General features: G+C 44.2%; 1 protein-coding gene across 3 annotated transcripts in view; it reads right to left on the bottom strand.

Moving 5' to 3' along the window:
- Nucleotides 1–7,006: 7,006 nt before the first annotated feature.
- The window catches only part of EP300 (E1A binding protein p300), a 63,188-nt gene continuing 50,355 nt past the window's right edge, over nucleotides 7,007–19,839 (bottom strand). For all 3 annotated transcript variants that reach the window (XM_071551838.1, XM_071551839.1, XM_071551840.1), the window contains 8 exons: nucleotides 19,533–19,683; nucleotides 18,826–18,972; nucleotides 18,293–18,406; nucleotides 16,434–16,599; nucleotides 15,036–15,200; nucleotides 12,468–12,629; nucleotides 11,743–12,024; nucleotides 7,007–10,409 (listed from right to left, as the gene is read on the bottom strand). In XM_071551838.1, the coding sequence (XP_071407939.1) occupies nucleotides 8,181–10,409; nucleotides 11,743–12,024; nucleotides 12,468–12,629; nucleotides 15,036–15,200; nucleotides 16,434–16,599; nucleotides 18,293–18,406; nucleotides 18,826–18,972; nucleotides 19,533–19,683 (3,416 nt within the window). In that variant the 3' untranslated portion in view covers nucleotides 7,007–8,180. The remainder of the gene's footprint in view (nucleotides 10,410–11,742; nucleotides 12,025–12,467; nucleotides 12,630–15,035; nucleotides 15,201–16,433; nucleotides 16,600–18,292; nucleotides 18,407–18,825; nucleotides 18,973–19,532; nucleotides 19,684–19,839) is intronic.

The following is a 19,839-nucleotide window of genomic DNA, read 5'->3' as shown; positions in this document are numbered from 1 at the left end:
CTCTTCTCCAGGCTGAACCACCCCAGCTCCCTCAGCTTATGTGACCACAAAACAAAGGAAAAAACACCCCAAACTTCAGCCCCACAGACAGATGTGATGCCTGGTCACCATCACTGTGGGGGTGCCAACAGTGTCCCTGAAACAAACTGAGCCCCACGGAGATGCCACATGCCTTAAACATAACCAAGGGTGAGCAGAGTTTCCTAGAAATCTTGGTAAGTGAGCAAGGATTTGGCTTTAGATGGGAGGAATCACAGAACCAGAGAAGCACTTAGGTTGGAAAAGACCTCTGAGATCACTGAGTCCAACCCATGGCCGAACACCACCATGTCAACTGGACGATGAACACTGAGTGTGACATCCAGTCCTTCCTTAAACACCTCCAGGGACAGCGACTCCACCAGACCCCTGGACAGCCCATTCCAATGTCTAATCACCATTTCTGTGAAGCAATTCTTCCTAAAGTCCAATCTAAACCTCCCCTGTTGCATACCTTTAGCATGGCAGACACCTAATGTCACACTGACAATGCCTTTGTCCCTGTCCTACACTGCTGACATGATCTGTGTGTCACTCAGGCTGGGGAACCCGCAGTGGATGCAAGTAAGAGCCAGGCAGGGTTCAAAGGACAGAGATCTCCCTCATTCTTTCCCACCCTGCCCTACTGTGTCTGAAAACCACACAGTAAATAACCCACAGGAGTTCATGCTGCTGCTCCCCAATCTCCTCAGATAATCAGTTCCATGCATAAATGGATGTTTTGTTTGACAAAGAAAGTATTCCCCATGCCAAAGCATCCTTGAGGTGCTTACTGTGCTAAGCAACTGTGTTTAAATTCTGTGTGCATTTATATAACTTCTTTAAAGTACAAGTGCTTCTCTCCCTCTTGGATTTTTTTTTCCTATAGGAAAATAGCGTGGTCTTAGTGGTACTGGTGGCATCCTCCCTCATCCCAGCTCCCCAGCAAGCATAGCCCAGAAGTGTCTCACTGTATGTCTCTCATTGATTCTCTTTTACTCAAAGGTAAGTCCCCTGGATTTAGTTCTATTTCCCACCCTACCCCTTTTATTTTGTTACCACTGTCACTGTGTTGACATTGTGAAAAGAAAAAACCAAAATAAAGGCTGTGCTGAACACTCCTTCTCTGTGTAGACTTGGTAGGGAGTAGCTGAACAAATAAGATGTGTGGCACATGTTCCTCTCTCGTGCCTACTGCACAGCCTGAGCTGCAGGGGAAGGTAAAGCAGCTCATTCCCAAAGCTTACCTTGCAGACACACATGGATTTCTCTTCCAGACAACCCCAAGGCTCTAATACGAGGCTACAGCCTGTTGATCTAAATGCAAAGGAGTCACTGTCAGAGTGAAACACACTGACAATCCAGGGCAGTGACTGGGATTGCAGCCTCCTTAAAGAGGGACAGGGGCAGGGAGCTGGCAAAGCCAGCATGCAATTTGACCAGCAGATTTCCAGTGTCACAGATCCCCAGGGTCAGGTTTTCCAAACAATCCTCCAGCACTGTCACACAGAAAATGGCTTGTAAAGTACTTAAATAATGGAGTTAGTACTGATATAAATTATAAAGGCTGTTATTCCCTTGCAAATACTGCTAGACACTGCTCTGCATGGCAGACCAGAAAGCTGTTTACAGAAAAGGCACAGATACAAAATTAAAGGTTCTTTAAGTCTTTCTACTGCAATAATCTTTCATGGAAGAGGTATAGCTGGTTACATTATGAGGTGCAGCTGGTGTGCATCCCCTGCTCCCTTCCCAGAACAGAACAAGCAGCACTGCTCCTTTAGGTCACAGACAGACTGGCTCAGGTCTTCTTGAAGGCTGAAGAAAAAATGAGTTCTGTGTTGACACAGGACAGACTTCAAGGCAGTCCCCATTTTAGAGCTGTTCATTTGTCATTGCAGTTCTAAATAAGACTTTTTAACAAATAATAGTATTTAAATAAATTAATTTTAATGCGAATCAAATCCAATTTGATTCAGGAATACTTATATTCTCTTCAATAATAAAAAGTCTGTTATGTAACAGGAATAATAATAGCTTTGTAAAATCAGATCCTTTCTTTAGGGAGAGAACAGCACTGACAAGCTTAGGAAACTAAACTCCAAAACTTAGATTAGACTTTACTTTTCTTATCTCCTTCCCTGGTGCTGCTCTGGACTTAGTCTCTACTTTGATGCCATCTGCAATACAAGTTTTAGAAAAATCAGTATAAAAATGTCGCTGTTAGGTGAAACCACAGGAGGGGTCCAGGATGCAATGGGAGGAAAAGACTCCTCACTTTTCCAGGCAGCAGAAGCTCTGCACTTTCAGCCAGAGGAGCACTGTTGGCAAAGACCTTTCTTCTGACAATGCCACTGTCACTGCCTTCCAATTCTCACCATTGTCCTGGGGACTGCTGGGGCATGGGGAGGAGCAAAGCACCCACTGACAGATCTGGTGGTTCCATCCCATACAGCTCTGTGCTCCCAAGATATGCCAGAGCCTGCCACCACCCAGCACACCTGGGGAAAACAACTACCTGAGCCATGCCAGCTTCACCCAGGAGGCGGGAAGGGCTTCCAAGATGGCTGTGGGAGATGGTGCCAACAGTAATTTCTCCTCCCTCCCTAAATCCACCACACTCCTTACACCAGGCAGAGCAGAGTGGAGCCGTGGCTGATTGCCCATGGCTACCCCCAGCACCAGTCACAGAACAGGTTTCCCTTCCAAACATCCCATGTGCGCAGGATCCTTGCTGGGAAGTTACAACCAAGATCCTGTTGTGAGGGAATGCAATGAAGGCAGCTCCAGTGAATCCTCAGAACATTTCTAAACACAATGCTGGGTTGCAGTCGGACAGGCAAATGCCAGTGCACACACCATGCCTGCGAGGCTGACGGAGCAGCTCAGCGGCTTTCAAGCATGGAGCTGGCTGCAATCCCTGTGGATGGAGCCTGTTGTGCTCTCACACTTTCAGGAGCCGGGCTAGGCTCTGCCTCAGGCCAGGATCTATGGCTTGTCATCTGCTTTAACAAGCTGAGGGAGAAAATGGCTCCTTGTGCAAGCTGATAGGTTGTGTTGTATGAAGGCAGCTGCTAAGAGGCTTTGTAAAAACAAGCATTCCCCAGCCAGAGCACTCCATGGCTGTTCTTCAAAGAAAAGCTCCTTTTTTTGGGTAGGAAGCCTCATCACACACTTATGCAGAACTGGCCATTAGGGGCAGACTCTTCTGACCACTGCTGTCTTTCAATACAGGACCTGCTCCAGACTGTGCAGAGGCTGGGCCACAGTCCTTGAGTTTGGCTGGTACTGGGAGCAGCACAATGAATGACATGGCGTGTGGAAAAAGACCTTGGAAACAGGAGGTGGAGTTTCTTGCAGAGAAACTCAGTGTGTATCAAACACTGTAAAAAGCTCTGGAAAATTAAGCAGAAGCTCCAGTGGCTGTCACTGTCACATTGTGTGGTGCTGCCTCTGCTTGGAAGAGGCCACAAACTCTGCATTAGGCGAGCGTTGCCTGGACTTGGCCTGCCAGGAGCTGTGTTGTAGCTCCCCGAGGCCAGTGGGAGTGTCTGGAGCAAGGGTGACAAGTCACCATGGATTTATGAAGGGGAACGCATGCTTAAGCAACCTTACAGCCCTATGGGATGGCTTGGTGATTGAGACAAAAGCAGTGAATGTTGTTTATCTTGAACTACTTACGGCTTTTGCACCCATCCCTGACAACTGCCTCACGAAGTGAGGAAGTATGGGCTAGATAAACAGGTAGCAATGTGGATGGAAAGGCTGGGATCACTGGCACAAAGTTCAGCGGAGGCAAGTCACTAGTGATGTACCCCAGGGTTTGGTACTGGGGACAATCCCTTTTCACATCATCTTCATTAGTGGCCACGATGATGGGGCCAAGTACATTCCCAGAAGTTTACAGATGGTATAAAACTGGGAGGAATGGCTGATACACCAAAGGGTTGTGCTGCTATCCAGAGGGACCTCAACAGACTAAAAGACTGGGTTGACAGGAACTTCATAAAGTTCAAGAAAGGGAAATGTAGTCTTGCACCTGAGAGGAACAACACCATATGCACCAGCACAAGTTTGGCAGAAAAGGACTAGAAGGTCCTGGTGGCAAATTGAACAGTATCCAACAATGTGCCCTTGTGGCAGAGGCAACCAACAGCCTCTTCAGCTGTGTTAGAAAGTACTGGCAGCAGGAGGAAGAAGGTGTTCCTTCCCCTCAGCACCTGTGAGACACATCTGAAATGCTACATTCATGTTTGGACTTCCCAGTACAGGAGAGACATGGACATAGGAGAGTGAATCCAGCAAATGTCCAGGAAGATGTTGAGAGAACTGGAACATCTGCCAGATGGGGAGAGGCTGAGAGAGCTGTTCAGTCTGGAGAAGAGAAAGCTCAGGGGTATAGACAGTTTGGAGGTGCTTTGGGGGTGTGGAATACACTGAGATGCCATGGTATCTCCATCCTGTAGATATTCATCTGGACATGCAACCTGCTTTAGGGGACCCTGCTTTGAGCAAGGCAATGGACTAGATGATCCCTAGAGGTGCCTGCCCACCTCAGGCACTCTCCTTCTGCAATAACAAATGGCTCTGTGTACAACAGAGTATCTCTGATGACAGAATTAGAAAGAAATACATCTATAAATACGTCAGTGTAGATGCAGTCACACGACAATAATGCAGACCCTGGCTATGAGCAATGTCACCAGTGGCCAAGTCACCGGAGTTTTAGGAGTAACAAAGAATAAGGATGCATCAACATATGTAGAACACTACATAAGCAAGAAATTTGGACATAACTGAGGAACCAGGAAGACCAAGGCGTAGAGTACTTTTTACATATGGATGTCCCCAAAGCTGAGGGATAAACCACAAATATTACACTCTTGTCAACAAACTCAGTGCAAGCTCTCCTCAGCTGTGACTTCGGTCATTGCCTCTAGGACTCAAAAAGGCAATGGAAGGGGCAGGCATTGCAAAGTTTATATCACTGAACTGCATAGTATTTAACTAGAAGCATTAGCATCATTGTAACTGGACAGTAAGTATCTGATTGGATTGCTAGGGCTTTGAGTGTGAGTTCTTTTTGTTGGTCCAAGAGTCCAACAAATAGGTGGGAATGAAACAACTTACTCTAACTAGGATGCAACTGAATGGCAAGAGAGGTACAGATGACATCCTAATTTTGTTGTCATCCTGAAATCCTACCACCGAGTCAGTCATAGAATTACTCCAAATTGTGGATTGTGGTTCTCCAATAGAATCAGGGAAAGCAGAAGAGGGATGTAGAGAAAAGAAACCCCCTGCAAATTCAAGATCATTGATCGTCCACAGCACCTTAACAAACTGAACTTGGCTCAGAGTCAACACCTACAAAGAGGGGCAGAGCAGCTGTGCTGTCACATCAAAAGCTTCATGGCATCTTTTAGGCAAGTCCCTAAACTGGCATTTGAGGATGGAAGATCTGTACCTTGCTCTGCAAGGTCTCGAGGCTTCCCCACTTCAGATGCTTTGATGCCAGTTGGGACAATTGGGACACCTTTTGTATGCCAACTCAGCAGCACAAATGAAAGCTGCTCTAAAAGCTTTCAAGTCAAACTTCTTGCAAGCCAGAAAGCTGGGCACACTTTTCACTTTGCTAGCCAGTATGTAGCCACAAGGAACTTTATTGATGCCTCGTCCTGAGAAGCCCCCTTGAGGCTAAAAGGGGAGAAGAAAGCTTACTATGGAGAACACAAATATAAATCATCTCAGACTGCTGCCCCAGCATTCAATATGTATGTTTTTTGTTTTCTGCTCTCCTTTAGAGTGGGTCAGGGTAACTGTAGGTTTGGTGCAGACCTGGTCTGCACCGTGCAGGGGGGAGCAGTGTGAGGATTATCCAAGGGAGAATACCAAAACAGGGGGGCTGCTTCCCTTAAGCCTCCAGTAAACTTTCCAGTACCTTGCTGAAGGCTTGCTACCAAAGAACTTTTTTTAAATACAAGATTCATTGTCCTACTTCTGTTTATATCCACATATCAAGCCTTTTACTCCCGTTTTTGAAGAACCTCTAACATCCATTCACATTATAATACTCCATTACTTTTGAGATTCCCATCCACGTTCCCCCCTCCATCAGCAGTTTCCCGAAGTCAGCTCGCTCACGTTGTTTGTCTGGGATCTGTGGGTGTGCTTGTGCTCACAACACAGCTGGTATTGCAGATGTTGTGCTCTGGCCACATCTGGGTCTTCCCCGTGCATAATGCCCTGGTGCAGGTTATTCCCTAGGCAGCCAGCACTGTATGCACACGCACAGCCTAAGGCTGGATTTTGGGAAGCCCTCAATGAACCAGCCACATACAAGATGACCAGTGCACAACATGTGGCAGGATGGGTTTAACTCCTCGTGCACGCAGCTGGGGGCAGCACACACCCACATTTACTACCTGCACACTCCACTGATGTGGCATCTGTGGCATTCCTGTTGAGGAATCCCCTACAGATGGCAGGTCACCAGGTGTGCCACACACGGGGTGGCAGTGCCTGCAGGACATGCACACAGGGTTGGTTACCCCGTGCTCACACTTCAGTGCCAAAAGGCGCACAATATATTCCAAGTGAAATAGGATCTTTTAATATCACATATCCAAACAATAGTTCTCATTTCAAAATGCAAAATAGGTCCTTTGAAGATCAGCTGCTCCCAGGCTGTGTGAGCAGGGCAGGGTACAGCTGACTGGCACAACTGTCGAGGTCAGACCTCATTTCTTTGGTAAGATACATGCCGGGAACAACACAAATGCAGAGTTGTACCAAAGGAGTCCGTTTAGAAGACTAATTATTACTCCACATCCCTTATTAGAGATTTGCATTTTAAAACAGTCATATACATTAAATAGCTCTCAGACGTCTAAATAGCGAACATTTGAAGTAGCAAATATTCCGCTACCCCCACCATTTTAAGAACAAGCAACACATGTGGGAGAGAAGGGAAACATTAAAAACAGACTGTCTGTCTCACACAGTTTATTTAACAATAGGTAATAAGAAATCAATTTTTAACAGTCTATACAGTGATCGAAAGTTCTTATTTATAAGTAACCAACTTTAATTGCATGATTTACAACATCTGAGGGTTTTTTTGCTTTCTATTTTCAAGTTTTACAGAAAGTGGAAGAGGGTGGGAAAAGGGCATGGGAGAGAGAGAAAGCAAGCATAAAGAAGAAACCCCAGGGACTTTTTCTCAGGTTGAAAATAATCCCATTGAAATAGTTTCTTACCCTCTTTTTTATGTTTTTTTTTTACTTTGTTAGATGTAAAAATAACGAAAAAAATTCTTTCAAGAAAACAGAAACCACAATATATATACTACATCCATTTGGCAGCTGCCCCTGTGTATTTGCAAAAATGTTGTCTTCTCTCTACATGTACAAATTACTTTAATACTTGAAGTTATTTTTTAAGTTCAGACTCTTGTATAGAAAATTCATGGAGGACAAAAGTAGACTTCAGGAGGGGACTGAGTTATTTAATATTTTTACATTTTTCAAAGAATTGACATATTTCCAACCAAAGAGGAAAAGATTGGTATTTATTTTTATATATATATTTATATATGTAATGTATTTTTAAAGCAACATTAACCCCTTTTTGTCCTCCGGTTTTAGGAAGAGGTTCTCCCCTTTTTCTGTTGTTCTGTTTTGCGGTGGTTTTTTTGCAGTGACATGAAGAAAAACCAGAATAGGGAAAATGTTTACCATCTGCCTCAGTAAATAATAACTATCAATATTACATATTTTCATTAATTTAAAAAAAAATAAAACCTATTGGAGGCATGAGCAGGGCATCCTTTGGTGAACAACCAAAAGACCACCCTCCTCCGCTGACCTCCCCAACGCACACGAGGAAAAAAAAACCAAGAAAAAGGACTGGTTATGATTCCAGCCATAACAAAAATATATTCTTTGTACTCTACTGTCCCTCAGGTTCATTGTAGGTTTGCTTTTAAAACCACAAACTACTTCTGCAGAGTTCAGATGTGTTCCAGGGAAAAATGTTGTTTTAGCTAAGAAAGATTCAAAAAAATTTGTCTTCAGTACAAAAAGTCTTCAGAAAATAAGTTTTTTATTTTCTTTTTTTTTCTTTTTTTGTTTTTTTTTTGCTCCCAAAATGCTACAATGTGTCTAGTGTATGTCTAGTGTACTCTGTGAAAGGTTTGAATTCAAGTCTGAGTTCTCGGAGCTGAGCCCCAGTTCCGTGGCGCTTGTACCATGGAGGCCTGCCATGCCAGGATTGCTAGCAAGCTGGGAAAGCATTGCACTCTGGTCCGGGCTAGCAAAGTGCCCTTGATCCATGGGGTTAGCCTGGGCAGCTACCAGTCCTGGATGTGGGGAGCTGGTCTGCGGGGAGACATGGTGTGGAGAAGGCTGAGGCTGCATCCGTGGGGATGGGCTGGAGTGGGGGGGCTGGGACTGGGGGCGTGGCGAGGGAACAGGCTGCGGAGAACGCACTTGATTGGTGAGCGATGAAGGGAGCTGCTGGCCCTGGAGGTGCGGGGACTGGGCCTGGTTGGGGAGCATGTGCTGTTGGGGGCTCATAGGATTGGGCTGAGCTGGGGACCCCATCTGCTGCTGAAGTAGCCTCTGCTGGAAAGCCTGCTGCAAACTGGCTCCTGTCTCTGCACTCATGGCCTGTGGAAGCTGGCTTATTTGTCCCATGTTTCCTTGCTGCATCTGCTGCATGTGATGCTGCATTCGCTGCTGCTGCTGTTGGGGATACCCGACGCCCTGGGGCTGCTGAAACTGGCTGTGGTTGGCCATCCCTGGCCCCATCCCTGGTCCTGCTCCCTGCTGCTGCTGCTGCTGCTGGTGGCGCTGCTGCTCCATCATCTGGTGCCGTCTCATCAGGAGGTCTCGGAACTGGGGAGCCATCCCCGAGTGATTCATATTCATTTGCTGCGCCTGAGGATTCATCCCAGCCATGGCCTGCTGCGGCTGCTGCTGTGGCTGCTGCTGGGCCATGCTGGGCCTCTGCACTCCTGCCTGCATGGGGTTCATATTCTGCATGGCAGGGTTGGGGTGCACTCCTCCCTGCTGCCCCTGCATGGCCTGCTGCGGCTGCAGGCCTGGCTGCCCCTGCGGCAGGCCCGGCTGCCCCGCCAGCGCCTGTGGGTTCTGCGACCCCGCGTACTTGGCGGCCCTCTGCTTGATGAAAGCGGCCAGCAGCTGGGGGTTGGAGTGAAGGATGTTAAGCACCTGCTGCTGCTGCATGGGTGAGCTGGGAGACCTGAGAGTCCGCAGTAGGTTTTGTAAGGCTGCCTGGGGCAGAGGTGGCTGTTTGGGCTGAGCGGTGCCAGGTACCTGACCCATGCCTGGCTGAGGGGCCATACTCATTGGCTGACCCGGCTGGGCTACTGACATCATGGATGGCCTCTGCATTCCTGGCTGCAACTGAGCTTGGGGCAAGGCCCCCTGCACCCACGGTGGCTGCTGCTGAATTCCTGCTGGTCCCATTCCTTGATCTATATGACCACCAGGACCTCTGCCTATCTGTGTAGGGTTCATTCCCATAGGTGGCATCTGGGGCATCTGATGCTGAATCGGCCTTTGGAAGATCTGAACCTGTGCCATCTGGCGCTGGGTCTCTGCTGCCCGCTGGATCTGCATGGCTATTTCCACTGCTGCTGGAGGAGGACCCTGCACTGGTGGTTGTGGTGGCTGGGGTGGAGTTGGAGGAGTCACCTGGCCACCTGCCTTGCCCTGGGACACAGCGCTGGGGGGCTGAGTTCTTGGCATGGTGTAGGGTGGCATGCTATTGGGAGGCGCAGGTTGAGGCTGTGACACGGGCTGGGGCGCAGGCTGGGGCTGTGGGGTTTGTGGCGTCGGGGGCTGCTGGCCCGTTGGAGTTGTTGGGGTGGCTGGTGTGGGCGAGGGCAGGCCCTGCTGCTGGCCAGCCACACCCGTGCGCTGCATGCTCGCCATCCTCCTGCGGAGCATCTGTGCCTGCTGCAGGCGGTGCTGGAGCTGCTGCTGACGGAGCTTGTGCTTGATGTTGAGGCAGAAGGGCACGGGGCACTTGTTCTCCTGGCAGTGCTTTGCATGGTAGCAGCAGAGAGCAATGAGTTGCTTGCAGATGGGGCACCCTCCGTTGGTCTTGCGTTTGCAGCCTTTGGTGTGCTGGACCACCCGTTTCATCTTCTGACAGGACGGCAGCGAGCAGTTGGCATTCCGACACTGGCAGGCATGGACCAAAGACTGGATGCAGCGCTGGATGCTCAGGCGGCGCGAATCACCAGGGCTCTGGGTCGTGGCAGTCTGTTGGTTGTTGCTCTCATCATCTAGACCAAGGCCTAATTTCTCCATCTTGTGGTCATGGTTTTTAGTGTTATAGCAGGTGATGCACAGGTCATAATCCTGGAAAAGTAACAAAGGAAGAGTTATGAGTGTTTCTGAAACTCCATACAGTAAATGAATAAACAATATCATGGCAACTCAACAAATTACTCCCAGGCTGTTCCAGGCAAATTGTTGCTCTAGGGAAGAATTCAATCTTTCACACCATGCTGAGGTACTAGAGAAAGAATAAATCCAAATTATAGCCAGGGAAAGTGTGTGGGTGCACAGGCGTCTGAAAGTTACACAAATATGTATAGCTTGAAAACCAAGTTTGCTCTGAGCTAATAAGCCACACTTTATTCAGCTGGGCCAGAAAAATCCCTTTCTTTCCCAATAGGAAAGGAAAAGAAATAGGCAAGGAACAAAGAGCTGCCCATCTGCTCCCATTTCAAAAGAAGAGGGTAAGAGTGTCAGAAGAGGTACCAGTTTTCAAAGAAACAGCAGAGTGTGCTGAGAGAAGAACAGACCAGCATTTACCTTCTGTAAAACAACAGCACAAGTATTTGGGCTCAATAACTGACCCTTAAGAAAAAGACCTAAGTTCTCAGGAGTCATTAATCCATAGGAAATTAAGAAATTATTTTCTGGGATATATCAGAAGATAAAACCATACATATATATAGATAGATATAGATATTTAGCACCAGAACAAATGGAAGCACCAAATTTTAATCAGAACTTTTCAGAACCAAAGCTGAGACAGCCATTTCCTTCCAGGAAAAAAGCAGGCTAAAAAACTAAGTTACAAGCCAGATCCAATGATACAATGACAGTCCAGCTCCTGGAGGGCACAGCACTGAAGATTCGAGTGCAGTGGTCTGGATCAAACACCCTGGTTTTGCAAACACTTCTGAAGACAGAAATGCTGTTGACAGCATTCAACAGAGCCACAATGGAGCAGCGGAGGAACTGGGATCTGACTTGCAGCATAGCAAAACCCCAATGCCAGGAAACCAACCAAGAGCCCTATTTACAGAAATTCTGCAGCCCAAAACACCAGACTCTGGAAGAAGAAAGTATGCACTGCTCTTCAGAAAAATCAGCTCACCCTACCATTACAGCTTGAGCAAATGCTACAGTTTACAAGTGCTTATGCAGCAGCACCTTAAATGAACTACAGGAAACACAATTCTACTTCAGATCTCCACAGACTGAAAGTAGAAGACAAAAATCACACCAAGCAACAGATAGTAGAACTGCTTGCTCTGGAAAATGTTTTCTCTCCTTTCTTTCTGAACTGCCAGCAGATGAGCTGTACAGATCCTTTTCCATCAGTTAAAGCACTCTGGTAAAGAGCACTCTGGGCACAAAGATACAGGGACAGAGGCAGGGAAGGCTTCACCAAACCTACCTCACAGACAGTGCAGTGCCATCTGGTCTCCACATGGTGCTTGCACTCATTGCAGGTGTAAACAAAGCGGTCCTGGCTCTGGGTATGCAGTTCCACCAGCATGCACATGGTTGACCACTGAGCCCTTCGTAGTGAGGAGAACTCCAGGTGCTTGTCTCTGGCAAGGGTTAGGAAAGCATCACGCCCATCCATCAGGTCACACGGAATGAGTGGGTCAGGCTCAATGATGGGGGGCAGGGAGTTTGCTGCAGGGCCAGCAATGAGACGGATGACAAAGAAGACCTGAAAAATAAAAAGGCTTAATGTACCAGCTGTTCGTAAGGTATTTTGGTTTCTCATTACACAGGGTGTACAATTCCAGGACCAACTAACACTGAACAATGTGCTTGCCAGGTGTTGTGCTTGGTAAGGACCCAGAAATCTCAGACCTTGGGTCACCTTCTTCCAAAGCATTAGGTAAGGGGCACTGGACTGAATGTAACAGTAAAACTGTTGTGACAGCCTAGACTGTTAGGAAGTTCTGCATGAGCACAGTTGCCTTTATCCCCACTGCCCTCAAAGGAAAGAGCACCCAGACTTACTGGCACTCGTCTGTCTGGTGTGCCTCTCAATTCTCCAGCCAAACCTGCATAATTCACAGGGCATGACTCTGTTTGAAATATCAAAGCTTTGCACACCTCTTTATTTGAAGTAAAATACATAATTCTCATTCAATCAACTCTTACCTCCTTGTGCTTCTCCATAGTGGCATACAGCTTTTGGGAGAGGTCATTAGACACATTGGGCATGCCAGGCTTCTTCTTATTGCCACGACTCAAGCTGCTCTTGTTCTTACTTGTCTTCTTATTATTCTTCTTTTTGGCATTTTTGCTGTCTCCCTTGCTCACCTAGTAATTTTAAAGACATTTTATGTCAGGTATCTACGTAACATTTAGCATTTTATTACTTTCTAATCTTCTATAACTGCAGGACAAATCACACCTCACAATACTTTACTCTGAAGACACTTATCAGGGTCCCCCGAAACATTAAATTAATTTCATTAGAATCACTCCAAAATATATCAAAATCAGCAACACATACATCTAAAAATAATAAAAGCAAAACTGCTCAGGAGGTGCAAGGGAAACATTTAATGAAATTTGTTTGTCTGCTACAGCTGCACACTGAAGAACCTCTTGGACAATCACAGAGGGGTTCAACAGATGAGTTCTCAATGCAATTCAAAAGTAAAAATAAGTGAAAAGTACACAAAAAAATCAAGAATGAGCAATTCTGATCTATATAAAACCCTGTGAGACTTAGCTATCAGCTAAGAAGCTGCTGCTAGGTGGTAGGGAGGAGGTTACTCCCCAGGAATTCACACAGTAGTTTCTCACAGGACTCTGCAAGTGCTTGAAAACATCCTGGATGAGAACATAAACACTAGACTTGTGAGATATGGATTATAACCAATTAAAGTCTGTGGCTTGATGGTGGTGAGGTTCAACTTAGTCAATGGTGTGTAGCTTTGACCTTATATGAACCGTGTGAAGTGTGTAATAAATCAGCATTCACTCGATCACTGATCTGTGTGTGGCGTCCAGTTCCTCCGCTGTATATTTATTTATTTCTTTGGAAAAGTACAACTGACAGTGCACTAACCAAAGGTAAGAAAGACTTAAACCACCTAAATTTAGTTTTCTACAGCTCTCCACGAGTTTTATTTTTAATAGACTGCATTAAACTGATTTTGATATGAAGCTGTTGTTCTGAGTCCAATAGGCAGTAGTGGTGCAATTTCTAGCATGCACCTTCCTTCTGTCCTACCCTGCAACAAACAAAAACATGTCAGCTTCATTTCCACTATATTCAGTTAGCAATGAACATTTATTCCTCACTGGTCTGCTCACAGGGCCCCCCCAAACACCATGCCATATGATGATCAAAAATCAAAGCAATTCTTATCCAAACAAGCTTTTTTCCTAAGCTTAAAATAACTTTGATGGAATGGAAATTTCCAGTGAACATGAATGACTATCCCTTCATTTGACAGTACAATTTCTTATTGCCTCATTTTCAAAAGGTAAAACAGGGGGTCAATAAAGAGTTAAAACTATTTTTACTAATAAAAGTTAAAGAGTAATGTGCTGCAAGCTTGTCCTACATCAGGATTTTGGCACCAAACTGCTGTGAAGGCTCAACTGAATGTTGACCAACCCCACACACAGAGCCAAGCAATCTCTCACAAGAGGTTTCTGGTATATTAAGAGAGATGGGAACTTGCAGCATTACTACGTGGAAAACAAACAATACCTTCCTGGGAAAGATGTTAGTTAATACAAATTTGATATCAAGTTGCCTAATTCCCATGTTACTCTCACACTTAGTTTAATCTAAGTCCTTAGCAGAAGGCATTACAAAGAGCAGCACAGAACCACAATTTCTAATTCAACCTAACTTTTCTGATCCAAAGGTCTTTTAGCAAAAGAATTCTGAATCTCATCAAGAACCCAGTATACAATAAGGTGCCGAGGCAGCAGTGGTTAAACAGAGTTAACTGAGAAGTACTACTGTGTGAACTACTAACTTAATCCTAAATTCACCACTTTTTCCATGAAAGCTCAGAAGACCCAAGGACAGGCAGATGCATAAATTCTGCCTACATTCATTTCCAAATTTATTGTTGAATTAAGAGGCTTTCTTTTTTGTGAAATGTGAAAACGCAGTGGCACATTTTCAAATGACATTGCACACGACGCACAGCAGCAAGAAATTTCTCTCATTTAAAGCAGCCCAACAACAATTCAGCAGTAATTTGTGCTTCGATCCTCAATGCTTTAAAACTAGTAAACAGACCTACTGAGAGTCAAGTTCTAACTCACAGCATTTCATTATTTTCTCAGAACGTTCTGCTAAGACTGGTGTTAGAATACCCAAGTTAGACAGAAAAGAATTAGCCACTATTTAAAAGCTAAAGCTTAAGGAAAAAATTCCAAGTCAAGCTCAAGTGGCAACATGAACATTGATAACTGCATTTCAGCAGCAAAATATTCAACTAGCAGCTGTTTCAACCTAATTGCCTTCAGTAATTAGGTAGGTTTATAGCCACATGAACAGCTGCTGTTCATCCACATGTAACTTAGTGGTATTTTAACAGCTCTAATTTATAAACTGCAAAATTGAAATTTATATTAGAGGGAGGTAAAAAAGCCAGTTAACCAAAGTGTCTCGGCCCTCTCCTTTTTTTGACAATTAGTCATCTACAATCACAGCTTTTACATTAGATCATGAAATAGCAGAAACATTCTTACATCCGTGCTTTCATTACTAGTGTTTTCTTCTCTCTTCCGCTCCTCCTCCTCTTGCTCTAGCTCCTTAATGCTCTCCTCTAGAACATTAGGCCAGAAATCCCCTTCAAAGTAAGGTAACTCCTTTGCACTTGTTAGACGATCTTCTGTTGCCTGCTTAAATATATCCTAAAAGAGAGTGAAACACTCTTGGTTACCACTTGTTATGGGTTTAGCCAGGTGGGCCTAAATTTATGTTTTAAAGTTCAGACTAGGCCTGAAATTGTCAGCTGACTCGAGCTGGGCTGAGCTAGCTAACAGCTGACTTCTTCTAGCCAATAATATTGCATTCCATACCATACTACATCATCTCAAAAGGTGTAAAATCCAGTGTGTGGGAGTGGCTTGGTCAGTTCCACGATGGCTGGAGTGCAGAGACGATGTGCTGCAGTTGTTCTCTTCTGTTAGGCCCTGCTCCTGCTGCCGCTACATCGTATTTTGTTTGAGTTTAGGGAAGTAGAAATATTTTGTTGTTATACTTTCTTGCAGGGAGTCTTTTAGAGTGCTTATGAATCTAGAGTAATGGGCTTTGCATTAACTGGGGAGTGGGAGGTTATTTCTTGTTATACTATACATAACTTGTGTGTGTGTTACATTGTAGTTTTCTCTTAATTTTCTCTTTTCTGTATAAATACATATAGTTAGTTTCAGCATAAATCTAGTTTTGGAGTTTTTTTCCCTTTCTCCCTTTTCTCAGCTGGAGGCTGACTCTGTTCTTTGGGCCGTTGGCATTTTGCCAGCTCAACCCAAGACACCGCTGTTACAAGTCACATAACCAAAGGTAACTGTTCTCAGTAAGTGACAAAAACAAAAGGCATCAGAAGACCAAACAAAGGACAGCTTAATATTTCAATTCATTTTATGAGAACACATTCTAAGTGCAGATTTAACACTGCATCAGTTAAAGTTTGTCAAATACATTTCAAATATTCCCGCTCAGAGAAAGAAAATCATTACCATGTGCTAGATTTCATCGTTAGCAAATGGAACAATATAATCACTATAATATTGACATTAGCTGAAGTCCTGATAATGTCAAAGATTTTACATACTTCTAACTGCATCAGCATACTAACCCTGCAATTTTGTCTAACACAAGATTATTCAAGATTGCATATATTTTTCTTTTACAGCATTTCTCAAGAATTTAGTTTGTTCTAAGGAATCATTTCAAATATCTTTCTAGAACAATTTCAGATGCTACATGCTTTGAAGAGGGTATGTTTTCACTCCAAACTTTTAGTGCTCAATTCACTTAAAACCAATGCAGTAAATTCCAAGAATCAGGCACAGTGCATAAGGCAAGGAAGAAAGCAAGACAAGATTGGCCAACCTCCCCCCTGCAGCACACACTTAACACACCTTGTAATCATGGACAATGCGCTCCGACACAGACTTGTCCAGCATCTTTTTATACCACTCTTGCAGTCGTTTGGGTTTGGGTATCTTTTGGTCAGGGGGGTGGCAATGGAAGATGTAGTCATCTCCTTCGCTGGGTGGGCAGGCCCAGATGTGCCCAGTAGTATACCTGGCAGGGTCAGACAAAAACGCGACATGTGGGCTCTGGCGACACTCAGTCTCCTCTGCCATCAGGCAGCATCACCTCCGAGGTGGCCGCGGCTCCCAACGCACAGGAATTACAGCGCTCTCGGTTTTAATTCCATGGTTTGTTCCAGCCACATTCAGGCAGTAACATTTCCATCTTTTATTTTTTAAAATTCAGAGCTCTATATAGAGTAGTTTATATGTAAAGTGTGCATATTTTCCAGCCTAGATAAAAATCAAAGCCTGATATGGATCTGCAATTCCCATCTCCCAATTAACTAACAGGAGAAAGATGGAGACTAGGTATTTCAGCAGTAAAAGCTTGAGGCAGTGCAGTAATTCAAAGAACAGATTTATTTAAACACACAATTTCCACTTTTCTATTGGAAATCCCCTGGATTTTGAGAATATGTTTTACAGGGTTTCACAGTTATGTCTGGGAATAAACAGGTACTGACAACCCATGCTATTGGGTGCACAATCTAGAATACTATCAAGATAGATGACAGGCAAATGGCAGCAGCTACAGAGAATATAACACCAAAGATCACTCCTTCATTCTCAGTTCTTCTCTATTAGATTTTGAAAAGAACTCCAGTAGGAGGAATAATCAGATCTCAAATTAGAGAAAAATAACCATCCTTGCCATGTTGAGAAACAGCTCTGCAGAACCCTCCCCAAACCCTGGGAACTGCAGCCAGTTGTCATTCCTTCTGCCCGAAAATGAAGAGATGATACTGCGTGACCAATATTGTTTTTTCAAAATGAGAACCTGATGTTACTCATTAGAACAGAAAACAGCATCAAGTAAAACTGAGGCGTGAGCTCTATATGGCAGTTTTATTTTCTAACCTCTGAGTCTGTATACAATAAAAGAAGCAGAAAAAAGCCTAATGCATGCTTTTGAAGTACTAAAAAATATATCACCTCACCACCAGACAGTACTATTCACCTCCATTTTGACTCCTCTAACTTTTCTCAAGCAACTGCTTTAAACATACTCCCTAACAATTTCTGCACAAATAACTCTCTGCCAAGTTATACCAGATACCTTCTACAATAGACTGATGTTTACTTCACTGCTTTTTCTACTTCAGTAACCATGGTCATTTAATTTCCACCTTTATCATTACTTTAGTTATTCTGTGTTCTTCTGTGCTGTCCCAAGTATATTCTCCTCTTTCTCTAACTCCTCAGTTTCTCAAAATTTCAACTACTCATTCTGGAAGAGATTCCTTAGGGGCCTTATACAACTGTTACAGAGTTAATCAGTACAGACATAATATACTTAACTTTCTCCTTATAAACATGGGTAAGAACTTACTTGTCAGCCCAAAAGAATGACCTAATTAAAGCAGTGGCATTACACAAGGACTGCACCATCAACAAGGACAGCAAAATTTTATGGAACAGACAAAAGGCTCACTTTTTCTACTTAGATTTAAGTTTTATGTGAGTTTGGAAACCTAAAAATATCTGAAGTTAAGTCTCTCCTGAAGACTCTGCGATCCCTTTTTGTCTCTCCTCCTTTTCAACTACACACAGTTGTCGCCAAGTTATTCTATCATGGGTTGATACTCAGGCACCATATTCTGAACTCTAGGATGCAGTAATTTAATCTGCAGTAAAAACTACCTAGCACAAATGCTGTGGAGAAACATTAAAAACATACTTACCCTAGTTTCTTAACATATTCCAGATATCCAATTAGTATTTCATGATAGACAGCAGTCCTCAAGCATTTAGGGCGGAAGAAATGAACACTGTCCAGGTAAGATATATACACTCGCCTGAAAAAGAAAACCAAACCAAAAAAGGCATGAGGAGGAGGAAAGATTTTATAGTTCTACAAGTTTATTCATGTTATTTTACACAGCTGAAGTATCCATTATAACAGCAATCTCCAAAGTCTCTGATCCTAATTTAACTCTAGATACTTGGCCTCCTTTTGACATCCTACCCTCATCTACCTAAAGCTATCCAGTGCCTTCCTTGAGAATATTGATAAATGATCCTTAAGGCAACACTGTCAGCCAGCCAGCATCCCCAGTAAGAAGCAACTCTCACCTACTTCCTGCAGAAGCTACTTTGTAGAACCTAAGAGCACAAAGAGTCACACAAGCCACACAGAAGCTCTACACAAAACTTGAGGAGGTTTACCCAACTGAGACAGTACTGAAGGCAAACAGACTTTGCTGCAGTTCCTCACCTTTGATTGGGCGGAGGGCAGTCTGAGCCATACTCCTGCACGTGCATCCCAAAGAAGCACAAGTCTACACCATCAATCTCCTCAAAGGCAAAAAGCGCTTTTGTTCGATAAGGGAAAGACTCTGCCATCTCTCCGCTGTCTACGAACCTGCAGATTAGAGGGTAGAGAGGAACACCAAATATATTCATGTATGAGAGATTGCATATTATGAGTGAAGGCAACAAAGACCAGGGCTAGTGCAAGTGCAATTTTAGTACGATTTTAAAGTTAAACACTTACAGACTACTCAAATACAAGACATTCACTTTATACCATGAAAAAAATGACACTCGTCACAACAAATTAATATGCTACTGGAAGATCTGTTTGTCAAGAACTGGCTGGTGGTGAGGTTTTGAACACAAGAGTCTTATTTGATTAGATATTAGAAAAAATTTCTTTACAAAAAGAGCTATTAAGCATTGGAACAGGCTGTCCAGGGAAGTGGTTGAGTCACCATCCCTGGAGATATTTAGAAGACACTTAAATGTGGCACTTAGAGACGTGGTCTAGCAGTGGCCTTGGCAGTGCTACGGTAACAGTGGGACTTGATCTTAGAGGTATTTTCCAACCTAAACAATTCTATTTAATCAAGAGAATATCATGCAAGTACAAATAATTTCCACCTCACACAAAAGAGGACAAAATTAGAAACTGAAAGAACACACCTTGCTTTCATTCCTGGTTTTACTTCGACAGTTTTGTCAGACGCGTGTACCACTCTAACTGTAACCTCTCCTGCCTCAGGGTGATTCTGTCGTCTTAGGAAATCATTGACTCTGTTCTCCAGGAAGGTACCAAGTCTTGTAGCTGGTAACCCTACAGGAAAAAAATACAGCTCCAAACATATACAAAACTGAACTGTTCCTATGTGATTTCTCCACTCAGATGTTAAATGAAGTGTGACTCTTAACACATGCAGTATGTTAACATAAATTAAAGCTTTACCTTTAAATCCTAACACTTTTAGATGGG

This window comes from Pithys albifrons, chromosome 3, assembly GCF_047495875.1.
Source record: "Pithys albifrons albifrons isolate INPA30051 chromosome 3, PitAlb_v1, whole genome shotgun sequence".
NCBI lineage: Eukaryota > Metazoa > Chordata > Aves > Passeriformes > Thamnophilidae > Pithys > Pithys albifrons.
Note: the sequence above shows the minus strand (reverse complement) of the source record. Positions and strands in the feature narration are given on the sequence as shown.